This window comes from Elephantulus edwardii, unplaced genomic scaffold, assembly GCF_000299155.1.
Source record: "Elephantulus edwardii isolate Elephantulus edwardi_28Jun2011 unplaced genomic scaffold, EleEdw1.0 scaffold00297, whole genome shotgun sequence".
Classification (NCBI taxonomy): domain Eukaryota; kingdom Metazoa; phylum Chordata; class Mammalia; order Macroscelidea; family Macroscelididae; genus Elephantulus; species Elephantulus edwardii.
The window spans coordinates 120,455-134,387 of NW_006400047.1; the positions used below are offsets into that span (position 1 = coordinate 120,455).

The window sequence follows — 13,933 nt, forward strand, 5'->3', positions numbered from 1 at the left end:
TCCTTGGAGAAGGACATCATGCTTGGGAGGGTGGAGGGACAGCACAGGAGGGGAAGGCCCTCTATGAGGTGGATTGATTCGGTGACTGGGGTAATCAGGGTGGGTGTGTCAGAGGCAGTGCAATTGGCACAGGACAGAGCAGAGTTTAGGGCTGTTGTGCATAGGGTCACTATGAGTTGCAAAGACTCGACGCCACATAACAACAACAACAATTTCATTTTTGGAGAAAAGGTGAGATTTTAACCTTAAAAATAGCTTGAAAAAACTATATCCGAGGACCAATTTACCCAGAGATACTTTTTTTAATAAAAAAAGAACAAGTTAAAAGAAAAAAAAAAAAAAGAACAAGTTAGACCTGTGAGGGAAAAGCCTCTGAGAGAAAAAAAGGAGATGAATGAGAACGTCATCAACCAGGCTAAATGCCAACTGAGGAATGACTTATTAAAAAAAAATCTGAAAAACGGAAGGACTTTGCATGTGGTTTCTTCTCACTGTTTCTTCTCTAAAGTCTTTTATATCAACTGATGTTTTCTGTAAGAATTTATCAATTTTCAAAAGCAAAAAAAGAAAATACCTGGACCTCAAAGTCCATGCCAACATGGAACAAATCACCCATGGCCCAAATGTGGAGATATGATACATGAAACTAAACAGATGGTGCTGGAAGGAAGTTGGCACAAGAGCCTAAGCATGTGACTCCATTTCCACAGACAATAAGAGTGTAGCTTTTTCGGGTTTGGGGCCAGTTCTGCCAATGGGGAAATGCTGAGGAAAAAATGGTGAAATGTCAACTTGGTATAATACACAGAATTATTTCCTTGGAAAATGCCCAACTAACAGGAACATGGACGCAATTAAGTAATGCTGAAGTGCTCTTGATCAGGCAGTACACGGTACAAAGCTTGGGCTCAAGAACCACAAAGACCCAACTTCAGATTGCAGTTATGCCACATAAGTACAAACTTCCTGAATATCAGGTTCCTCGTCTACAAAATGAGGTGATGAGTAATCCATCACAGGGTATTATGAAGAGGTGCCTTACTAAGCAGTCAATAAATATTCCATCTCTTCTAGGTCTACTATTGGTCAAACTGGACCATCCTGCTAAGAAGTGTTTTCAGAGAACATTTTATCTCTGTTTTTGACAAATTAAAATATTTTACAACTTTCTGCTTTTGCAAGGTTCTTTTCCTTCTGAGCTCTAACACAGAAGACTTGTTTCTGCTAGTTGAAACCAGCAATTTTTAGGGTATCTGCTGTCCTAGAACATTCATGAAAGTGGCTTGTGAGAAATCATTCTAACAAAGAATTGCAAAATTGTATCCTTATATTCAAAATATCCAAGCATACAGTTAACAAGTTCATTTTAACTCATAGTAAACTGACCAGTGGGTTTCCAGCGCTGTAAACCTTTATGGGAAGAGACTGCTCATCTTTCTTCCAAAAAGAAGCTGGTGGATTAGAACCACTCACCCTTCAGTTAGCAGCCCAATGCACAATCAATCCACTATGCAACCACTGCATCTTGTCCTTACCTTAGCAGTGAGGAAAACATTAAAGTGTTCATTGAAGGAGAGAACAGGATGATCTGTGATTCTTTTCAGGAATTTATCCAAAGCTTTTCTTCTGGTTTCTACAAACTCTTCTGAAAAACGATCCACAACACCTTTCACTACAAACTTCTCAGGCAGTGGCTATGAAGGCAGAAAGAAAAATGTTAAGAGTAATTCATGAGATGGTACAAGGCAGAGCCATAAGGCTAGCAAATAATTCCCATTACCCATCTGTCCAAGAGTGGTATTTCTTAATTGGTCAGACCTTTACATAGTCATCAATGTAGAGAAGTCTGATAGAGGGAATAAATCATAATCACTCTTGTCAATTTCATAACACAGAGAATAAAACTTTATGGCATAGCCCCTGGAACACAGATAACAGCCAATATTTATCCAGTAAATCAAATAGTACTGTTATCTGTATAGTAATTAAAGTAAAGTCAGGGCACAAAACTGGAAGGGGAGACAGAGTTTAGGAAAAAGAAGGAAAGAAGATAACATCAGCTGCATAAAGATTTATTTAGACATCTTGAGATTCTACACTCAGTCAAGGTGTAACCCAATAAATGGGGAAAAGAAGAATATTAGAAACTCTGTGTTTCCAAAAACTGTCTTTTCGGAGTCATTTATTTATATTTATTTACATTTATACCCAAACGTTCTTAACAATATAATTTCCTTAACTTTCTTTATTCAAATAAATTTCTCTATACTATTTGCTTTATGCCAGTATTGCTGGTGGTTTGTAAACGCTGCTGAATTTTAGTTTAAAATAGTCTATTTCTGTAGTAGCTTACCAAATACTTGACTATAAGAACTTCCTTATCATACCACCACAAAGGAAGTATCTATTATGTGCAGTTTTAAGTGTTTTAATTATGAAATATTCAGAGAGTATATCTTTCTAACTCACAGAGTATAACCAGTGCACTCCACTTGACAAATAGAGCTCCAACCCTAACAAATTCCTGTCTATTGGTTCCTGATCAGACCTCCACTTTACTCCACCCTGTGCAAGGGTATATGATTCTAAAATTTTTATTTCCCATTTTCTGTACAATTACCAGCACCATGATAGATGGAGAAGAAATTGAGGTTGTTAACAATTACAGCTTGCTTGGCTCCACAATCAGCACTCTTAACACCAGCAGTCAGAAAATCAAAAGACGAATTGCACTGAGAAAATCTGCTGAGAGGGACCTCTCCAGAGTACTGAAAAGCAACGATGTCAGTCTAGAAACTAACATGCACCTAATCCAGGCCATGGTCTTTGCAATTACTTGATATGCATCAGAGATCTGGACAATGACTAAGGATGACAGAAGAAGAATCAATGCCTTCAAGTTGCGGTGCTAGAGAAGAGTCTTAAACATGGAATGCCAAGAAAACAAATAGGTCTGCCTTGGAGAGGGTGAAATCAAGTTTCTCCTTGGAAGCTAGGATATTGAAGTCCCATCTTACATACTTTGGACACATGGCCAGGAAAGACTGGTCTTTGGAGAAGGACATCCTGCTTAGAAGGGTGGAGGGACAGCACAAGAGAGGAAGACCACGGATGAGATGGATTGTACAGTAACTGGGGTTAAAATGGAGGTTGGTGTGTTGGAATTAGTGAGACTGGCTCAGAACAGGGCAGGGTTCAGACCCCATAGGGTCACTATGGGTTGCAGGTGACTCGATGGCACACAATAACAACATACTTTATACTTAAGGAGGCTATGGGCAATATGTTGAATGATCCAGAAAGCAACAAAAAAAGATGGAATGGGTACGTAGAATCACTGTACGAAAAAGAATTGGCCAACACAGAAGAATTTCATGAAACAACATATGATTAAGAGGCAATGATGAAAGTTCAAGCTGCTCTGAAGGATTTGACAAAAAACATGCCCCAGAAGTTCATGGAACACAAATTGATATATTTCAGCAAATAGATACAGCCCTAGACATGCTCACCAGGCTGTGCCAAGAAATCTGAAGGACAGCGACCTTGTCAACTGTTTGGCAAGATGAATTGCATTAGGAAATTCTGCTGTCAAGGACCTCTCCAGAATGCTAAAGAGCAACTATGTCAAACTAGAGACTAAGGTGCACCTGGTCCAGGCCACAATCTTTGCAATTACTTGTTATACATCAGGGAGTTGGACAATGACCAAACATGGAAGAAGAAGAAGAAATGTTTTTGAGTTGTGGCACTGGAGAGGAATATTGAATATACCATGGACCACCAAGATAATTAACAGGCATGTCCTGGAGAGGGTGAAGCCAAGCTTCTCCTTGGAGGCAAGGATTTTGAGGCTCTGTCTCATATACTTTGGTCATGTTGCCAGGAGGGACAAATCCTTGGAGAAGGACATTATCCTCGGAAGGGCAGAGAAACAGTGAAGGAGGGAAAGACCCTGGGTGAGATGGAATGAGACAGTAATTGGGGTAATGAGGGTAGGTGTGTCAGAGACAGTGAGATCGACTCGGGACAGAACAAAGTGCAGTTACTGAGCTTAAGGTCACTATGAGTTGTGTAGTCAAGTCAACGACACATAACAACATACCTTATATTATGTAAGCAATGCATCTGCTGAACTTGCTTTTTTAAAAAAACTGATTTTAGTGAAAGTTTACAGAACTTGTAAAAACTACACAACATAGATTACTCTAGAAGACATTGCTGAAGGAAATATCTCAGTCACAAAAGAACAAATACTGTATAAGAGCAGTTATAAAAAGAGAATGGACATGGGGAAGGGGCAAGCAGGGAAAGAATGGACAGATAATGAACAATATCTACGGGAATGAGAAAAGGGAGGCCTACCTTATGGAAAAAATGGTTAGATACTGTACGGCAACTCATTATCTGGAACAAAACATGCATGACAAAGTGAATTAGGGGAGAAGGGAGGGAGGAAAAGGCCTATCAAAGAATGAATGAAAACCTATTCTTTCTGAACTTGCTTCTGAACTTTGTAAAAATAGTATTATACTGGCTTTTCAAGGGAGAAGGCTGGTAATCTCCTCCATGAGATTTACTGCCTCTGAAAACCTGCTGAAAGATCAGCTATGAGCTGTTCCAACTTGATAGCATGTAACAACAAACAGGTCTATCCTGGAGATGGTGAAACGGTGCTACTCCTTGGCAACAAGGATTTTGAAGCTTCATCTCACATACTTTGGTCATGTTGCCAGAAGGACCCAGTCCTTGGAGAAGGGCATCATACAGGAAGGGTGGAGGGACAGCGCAGGAGAGGAAGACCCAGTAACTGGGGTAATGGGGGTAAATGTGCTGGAGACAATGAAATTAGCTCAAGACAAAACAGGGTTCAGAACCATGGTACATATAATTGCCATGAGTTACACACAACTTGACAGCACATAACAACATATAAGTTTTTTTTGTTTTGTTTTGTTTTAACATATAAGTTTTTATCACTCAATGCTCTGTTTCTGGCCTTATCTATACAGGTGAAGATATGCTACAGGTAAATAATTTCATTGCTCCACAGACTTACATTCTGTGACTATATGACAGCTTGCCGATTACATCCTTGATCATGCACAATTGAACTGTTTACAGTTTTGTGCCACTGCCAACTGCTTCTGTAAGCATCCCTGAGGATACAGCCTAGGCATATGCACAAACCTCTTTCAGGAATAAGACCAGACAAGGAAGACCAAGTCAAAGAGTATGTGATGTACTCTGGGGATCTATCAAGAACCATGCCTTCTTCCTTTAATATCACCACTGGCAAATTAAAGTCATGTCTTTTCTAATGTTTAATCTATCCTGCAATTTACATTAAAGGTGATAAGTTAAATTCGATTAATTAATTCCACAACTTCCCAAGACCTATGTTAGTAAAGAGATTTTTAAAAATTATAAACTTTTTAAAAATTTTTTAAATTTTATTATTTTTGTGTGTACTGTCAAATCAGATCTGACTGGTACAGGAGATTGACCCTCCTTCTCCAGCAGAGCATCTGGTGGATTTGAGCCGTGCTCCTTTGGGTCTGCAGTGTAGCTTTCTTGCCACTAGGCTACCAGAGCTCCCTAAAAAACTATAAACTCTTAAGAAGTAGTGGGTATAGCAGACCCCAATGGGAAAAGGCATGATGCAATCTAGATGTACAACACTAAACCATCTCTAAAATTAAGCATTACTTTTTTTGAGTTAATGTTTACAAATCACACTAGCTGTGTCATTCAAATACAATCTTTTTAATAACATCAATTACAACTGATTACTGTTATTCATTTATTACAATGTCTTATCAAATCAAATCTTTATTGTTTGCCTTTCCTTTTAGCCAACTTAAGTATTAATGTTTACTCTCTTTGCCTCCTCTTCTCACCCATATTAACCACTCAAGAATGAATCTGTGTGTAAACCTTTCCTTAAGCTTTAATATTAGTGGTCTTATACCATAATTATCCTTTGGTGACTGATTTATGTTATTCAGCATTGTTTGTTCTAGATTCATCCACGTTGTGCAGTATTTCACAAATCTTTGACTGCTTTTCACTGTTGCATAATACTCACTCACTGTGTGAACGCACCAGAGAATCTTTAGCAATCTGTCCACTGATAAACACTTGGTTTGTTCCCAATGCTTTGCTGTTGTGAGTAATGCTGCAATTATCATAGGTGTGAACATGCCAGTCTTTAATGATGAAGTGTCTAATCACATCCTTTGCCTATTTTGTACCTGTTGGGTTTTTTTATTGTTGAGGTAATAGAGTTTTCTATACATTTTAGTGAATAGTCTTTTGGCAGAAAATTTTTGCAACCCAAAAAAATTAGAAGTTGATAATGCCAGCACCCCCGGAATTGAAGTACATGAGGTGACAGCATTAACCTAAAAAGGCTTCAGGAAAGTCAGCGACAATGTAGTTCTCAAGCGTAAACACTGCCTAGGTTCATCTTCCACCTCTGCTCCTACTACTCTAATGACTTTGGGCTATTTCAATGGTTCATTTTCTTCTTCTAGGAAAAACAAGTAACAATTGTGCCAAACTCTTTCTTCAATTGTTATAATGATTGAGTTATACCATGAAAGTACTTCAAACAATGCCTACTACACAATAAACATGCAATTAGAGTTGTTTTGTTTTGTTTGGTCTTACTGGACTGACAGCAGCTTCAGAGGAAGGCTCCCTTCAAGCACAACCAGTGCTTAGAAACATTGAGAGATGAGATTTAGGGAAGAGAGTTAAGAATACTGAGATATTTCTTTACTTAACAAAGCTAGAGTTTTCAAGAGCACAGTGGAAATGTTCTGAAATAAATGAGGAAAACAGAATAGTTGTTGTTATGTGCCATTGAGTCAATGACTCGTAGTAAGCTTATGCACAATCACTCTGAATTCTGCTCTATCATGAGCCATGGCATCTGCAGTCAGGAAATCAAAAGACAAGACTGTATTGGGAAAATCTGCTGTCAGAACTCTCCAGAGCATAGAGACTGAGGTGCGTCTGATATAGGCCATGATCTTGGCAATTACTTCTATGCATCAGAGAGCAGGACAATGACCAAGGATGATAGAAGTATTTGTGCATTTGAGTTGCTGTGCCAGAGAAGAGTACTGAACATATCATGGACTGCCATGAGACGTACCAGGTCTGTCCTGGGGAGAGTGAAACCAAGCTGCTCCATGGAGGCAAGGATTTTGAGACTCTGTCTTACATACTTTGGGCATGTAGCCAGGAGGGGCCAGTCTTTGGAGAAAATTTGCTTGGATCATGCTTGGAAGTGTTGAGGGACAGCAAAGGACAGAAAGACCCTGGCTGAGATGGATTGTAGAGTCAGTAATAATATATCCAAGTTAGGGCTCCTCTGGAGTATGCACTTGGGTAGATCATTAGTCATGTGCTACTGAGTCAGATGCTCAAGCCACTCAATACAATTGCTCTAGACCACTGAGAGGCATGGGTCTGAAGAGAGTATGGCTACCCATTAGAATTATTTTTTTATTTCAGTCAGTCCCTTTCCCATTTTCTAGGTAGCCATTCTTCTAAAGGGAGCTCTGGTGGCTTAGTGATGAGGAACTGGTGCTGACAACACAAGAGCACGTAGTTCAAATCCACCAGCTACTCCATGGAAGAAAGATGGACAATATCTACCTGTGCAACTGACTGCCTTTGAAAACCTGCTGGAGAGTCAGCTATGGGGTGCTTCAACTCGATGGTAGACAACACCATTCTTCTTAAACCCTATACTCCTCCGCTTCTTCATGCTAAGCAGACCACCATCTCTCTGAGTTAGGAGCCAATTATAAAGACAAGTGTAAGGGCATGACACAAGGGATTCCCTAAATATTTCACTTCCTCCACAGAAACTCATCTACTCAGTCATCTACTCATCTCTGCTCTCCAGGTCTCCCCTCAAGTTAATGATTCCATTTATGTTCTTGATACCACTAGCTCGTTACCATGTACATTACCATCATTAATTAACTATACTTTCTCTTTCCTGTGTCTTCAAAATCTCTTGCTTATTCAGCTCTTTTCTTTAAGTCTATATAAATGGATCTCTTTCTACCTGGAAGAAACCCCAATTTCTCTTGACCTTTTAACTCCTTCTCCTCCACTCTTCGTCTTCCAAACTTTTAATTCGTGGGGGGAAACAGTAATTTCTCTTTATTTCTACCCCTTCCTCTGATTTCATAACCTTCTTCTATATTCCAGAAACCAAAACAAAACCGAAACTACTTTCAGAAGATCTCTCAATGCACATTTCTCTACTCAATCCAGACCTACTGCAGAATCCACTCTTGTTTAAATGGCTTAGTGATTTCCAGTTAGTAAGGTCAGTGGATTTTTTTCTGTTCTTATCTCAAGTGATCCCTCTATAGTATACCCTCATTTGCTTATACCAAACAGAACTTGAGAGGAAGGCCTAATGAGCAAATAAGTGATGAGGTATGCCTCACTGACCACAGCAGATAACCTGAAATTGTTATCCATTCTTCAGATTTGGCAAATTGTACTCTATGTTTAATGTCTTAGGGGCACTTACAATTTATAGGAACTTGGGCATTAATACTTTTTGCAAATAGAATTTCCTTCTATAACAGGTGTTATTATTCCCAAGACAGAAGACTTTCTTTGCAAATCTGTTTCTTCCTATATCGAGCTTTGTTAATGGGACACACCAACTCAGTTACCCGTAGGACTGCTTTCTGGGTTATTCATACATAGGAATCTAGGTTGCTGATGAAACCAAGTGCAACAATAATCTATAAATGAGACAACGTAAGTGAGGAGGAGTTCAATATAGCATCAAGCACACAGTAGTTGTCTAATAAGTGTTAGTTGTATATTTTTGTATTAGTTTGCAAACACTGAGAACTGAAATGGAAGTCAAATAAGGAGTAAAACTTCCACAAACCTTTTCAGCCAGGCTCATCTAAAAATTCATCTGGGTGAGGAATAAGAGAATGAGCAGAGGTAGAGATGAAAAGAGACATGCCATCAACTGATAAACGTTGAAGCTAGGTAAGGAATACACAGGGGTTCACTGTGTGCACACGCACACACACACGTGCACACACACTCTAATATACTTTGACATTTCCTAGAATGAAACATTGAAAATTTTAAGGTTTAATTTATTTTCAAAAAAAATAAAAAACCTCCTTAACATTTTAATGTCATTTTCTACTTTGGAAAGCACTTTCATATCTATTATATTTCACATAAGTTTAAGAGATTTTTTTAAATCTGTGACAATAAAGCCTATTTCCTGTAGATTTTCACTGAAAAGCTCCTATTTCTGAATGGAAACTCTGCACAAAGATGTTAATTGCTCAGTCTTGAAATGTTCAACTTCCTGCTGTCAGCATTTAAACTGCTGTTTCTGTGCAATTCAACACTTAGTAAACACCCACCATATGCCAAAAACGTATTTTTTCTGCTCTTATCAAACAAAAGAAGATACTGTTCCTACCTAAGCAAAACTAACTAATAAAGAATTATCAAAATTTTTTAAAAAACTTTTCTCCTAAAAAAAACCCCAACTACCAAGCCTGGTTTAATGAAAATAAAGTTCACAGAATGCCTTACTATGTAATCTTTTGGGTACACTAAAATCATATGCATTTAAATGTACAGAAAAAGGAAGAACCAACTAGAAAATGTAGCTACCATTTTTATGGTAACTACATATTTCATATGAGGAAAAAATGATTGTAGCATGACATATTTCTTCTCATTAATTCCTATGAGAGTTTAGTACTACCTTAAAGAAAATTAGATGCATAATAAATATTAATGTGACCTTCCAGAAAGCACTTCCTTTGGAAAAATTGAAGTAACTATTAAAATTCCAATGAGAGCGTTTCATAAACATATGTGCTTCTGCTTCCACAGTCTAACTATGAAATCGGTTCTAGTCTTACTATAACATAATATAGTAATTCTCAAAGAAGTGAAATAGGATGTTCTAAAACTAACTTTTGAATCCTCTGCACCCCATCCCAAAACCACATCACAGTGGAAACTTTCTGGTGGCTTCAACCATTAGCTAATAAAGAAAACCAAAATGAATTGCCATCTTGAGACAATAAATACACACACTGAACATACTTTAAGTTCTAAGGTGACATTTTGAGAACATATGGTCATATCTTCCCACTTTTAAAATCCTGAACAAAGTGATATAACAATTTAAAAAAACCCTGTTGTAATCTCAGAAAACCTGAAATGCCAGAATTTATTAAAAATAAAACAGGAGCCTAGTGGCAAGGAGCTGCAACTAAAATCCCAGAGGCGCACGGTTCGAATCCACCAGATGCTCTGCCGGGGAAGGAGGGACAATCTCCTCCTGTACCAGTCAGATCTGATTTGACGGTACACTCACTCAAAAATAATTTAAAAAAAAAATAAAAATAAATAAATAAAACAGGAAAGCCCTAGATTAGGAGAAAAGTTGGTAGATATTAACTATCTCATGATTCTGTTCAGGCGGGAGAAAGACTGATGTAGGAAAAGGGTTTGTCCAGTGTTGTTGTTGTTGTTAACAGGGGTCATCAAGTCAACAAGGACTCACAGTGACACTATGAACAAGTCTGTATCTTGCCCTGTCCTGGGCCATCGTCCTGATCTCTGCCATGCTCAAGGCCACTGTGGTGGGCACCGTGCCACTCCATCTCATTGGGTCTTCCTATCTTCCAATGACCCTCCCAGAAAGATGCCTTTCTCCAAGGAGTCCTGATAATAAACCCAGAGTAAGTGAGATGAAGTTTGGCCATCCTTACCTCTAAGAAGCACTGTGGTTGTGCTTCCTCCAAAACAGATTTGTTTGCTCTTTTTTTTTTCTTTTCCCCCATTTTTTTAAATTAATTTTAATTAAAGTTTACAGAGATTTAGGGTTTCATACATTTTTGTACTTTTCTCCCTGTCTGCCCCCTTCCCCCCAATTCACTCTTCTCCTTGAAAAGTAAAAGAAAAACTCTTTCATTGTTATGCAATTGCTCCCCCTAGGTCCACTTCACTGTGCAGCCTTCATTCTGGACTCCTGTCATGACAATAATACTCAATCATATATCCCTTTTAAACAGTTTTCTCCCTCATATGTTTCAATGAAGTATACATCATTCATCCCTTCCTTCTCTGCCTTCCCTCAACCCCGATGTCAGTCCCATTTTACAACAGTGACCCTATGCAATATTTGTCCTTTTGTGACTGAGACATTTCACTCAGAATAATGTCCTCCAGGGTCATCCATTTTGCATAATATTTCATGAGTTCCTTGTTTTTCAATGCTGCAAAGCATTCCATCGTGTGAATATACCAGAGCTTCTCTAGCCATTCGTTTGCTGATGGGCACTTGGGTTGTTTCCAGCTCTTTGCTATTGCGAACAAAGCCATGATAAACATGGGTGTGCATATATCTGCTTGGGTAGCAGTTATGGTTTTCTTTAGGGTCAATTCCTAGTTGCTTGTTCTTTTGTTTCCCCACTGTTGTTGTTACTACATTCCATAAAGAGTCATCTGTGACTTATAATGACCCTAAGTACAATAGCTCTGAAGCCTGCCCTGTCCTAAGCCAGTCTCACTGACCCTGACATACCTCCCCCCACTGCCCCAGTTATTTCATCAGTCCACATCATCTGGGATCCTCCTCTCCTGTGCTGTCCCTCCACCCTTCTAAGCATTATGTCCTCCAAGGCCTGGTCCCTCCTGACCACGAGCCCAAAGTATGTGAGGTGGAGCTTCAAAATCCTAGCCTTCAAGGAGAAACTTGGTTTAACTCTAAGACTGACCTGTTAGAGCCGCAGAAACCACCAAGCTCAGAGCCAGGATCTGGGAGCAAGGGAAAGTGATAGGAAAGCCTTTGTGGAAAAGCAAATAAAAAATATCAGGTGCCTCATCAGAGCCACCCCTGGGCTCGTCTATTCATCTTCCACTTCACATGGTCCAGTAAAGACCCATGCAAAGCAGGGATTTTATGTCTGTGCTCTGAGCATTGCAGCAGGATCTGAAAGCTCCATGTTCTCAAACAATTCATAATCGACAGCTGTCAAGTCACAGTACTTTCATCTGCTCCCTATGACAGAAGACTATTTGATGTCTTTCAGTTGTGATGTTGTGGAAAAGTACTGAATATCCCATGTAGTGTCAAATGAACAGGTAAGTCTCTCCTGGAGACAGCGCAACCAGAGTGCTCCCTAGAGGCAAGTACATGAAACTTCATCTCACACACAATGAGCATGACGTCAGGAGGCGCCAGGCCTTGGAAAAAAGACATCATCCTGGGAAAGGCAGAGGAGAGTCAGAGAAAAAGAGGGGAAGGAAGACCCTCAATAAGATGGACTGACAGTGACTCTGCAACAATGGGCTTGAGCATGCTGGAGACTGTAAGGATGGGTCAGGACAGGACAAGGTTCAGGTCTATTGTTCAGAGGATCACTAGGAGTCACAGTTAACTCATCAATGAAGAATATATCTTTAAAACAAAAAAGAGTGATTCAACAGGGAAGGGAAAAAAAGCCATGATGGTGGAGGAGAGATGTCAGTCCATAAGAAGACCAGCCAGCAGCACAAGTTCAGGGAGGCAGGGGCCTTCCTTCAGAGCCTGGACAGAAAGGAAGCCTTCTACTTAATGGAGCTGACTCCCTGACTTCCAGCCTCCTGAACTACATGCAAATACATCTGTTTGTTAAGGCCATCCACTTGTGGTATTTTTGTTATAATAGTACAGGGAACAAGGACAGCTTCAAAGCTAGAAGTTATAAAGGACAAGTTTAACTTGGGTAGGGACATTTTAAATGCAATCAAATCTAAGAAAAATGAGAAAGAACTGAAAAGATAGCAAACCAACTGAAAAGATAGCAAACCATCACCACCCCCGATATTCTGAATTTGGTTAATATTCTTTGCAGGTATGGAGGCTGTATAAAGCTACAACCAAATAGGTAATTATTGCTTAAATTTTCTATTTTTAAAAATAGATAGCTTATGAAGAAGAAAAGCTAATGCCCAATAAGACATGGAAAGATAGCCTCATATGTAATTTTTTAAAGAAAGAAAATATAAGGGGGGGGGGAATGAATTAAAAATGGACCAAAGACTTAATTATGAAAGTAAAGCTATAAAAGAAAACAGACAAAATTTTATGACCTCAAATTTGGGAATGGGGTGTTTTATTTTTCTTTCATATTTTTATTGGTTTGCACACAAGCATTCCTATCAATTGTGTTTTATGCATGTACACTGTTTTATACTATCATTCATATACACTATATTTACAGAATTACTATTAAGATCTATGCCTCTTATCACGCTATTTTTTCAAGTCCCCACTGAATCTTTTCTATTCCTTCACACACCCACCCTTCTAACCATTGCTATCCAAGTGATTTCCCTCCTTCCTCTTTTTTTGCGGCCTTTTCCGTTCTCCCATCCCCTTTTAAACATTAATACACATCTTGCTCAGTTATCCTTCTATTATTACAATAGTAGTCTTATGCGATATTTGTCCTTGAGATTGAGTTACTTCACTCAGTTATATAGTATTTTGTGAAATAATTGTTCCTTAATGCTGCTTAATATTATTCCGTTGTGTGACTGTATCACAATTTCTCAATGCAGTCATTTGTTGATGGGCATTTGGGCTGTATCCATTTTCTTGCTAATGTGAATGACAGTGCTGTGAACATGTACCTCCATTCGTGTCTCACTTCTGATTTTCTTGGGGTATATTCCTGCAGTGCAATAGCTGGGTCATATATGAGATTTCTATGTTCAGCTTTTTGAGAAAAGGCCAAGCTTAGGCAACACTTTTTTATTCTATTGTTGTTGGTTTTTTAAAAAAAAAATTTTTTTTTTCTTATTTATCACAAGTCAGTAACAAAAAGACAACAAAGTAGGCTCTGAATATCTACTT

The 13,933-nt window shown here is 38.8% G+C and overlaps 1 protein-coding gene across 1 annotated transcript in view; it reads right to left on the bottom strand.

The window, feature by feature from the left end:
- Positions 1–13,933, bottom strand: part of SNX30 (sorting nexin family member 30) — a 133,925-nt gene that overhangs the window by 34,069 nt on the left and 85,923 nt on the right. Inside the window, exon 4 of the mRNA XM_006900840.1 lies at positions 1,536–1,694. Coding sequence (XP_006900902.1) covers positions 1,536–1,694 — 159 coding nt within the window. The remainder of the gene's footprint in view (positions 1–1,535; positions 1,695–13,933) is intronic.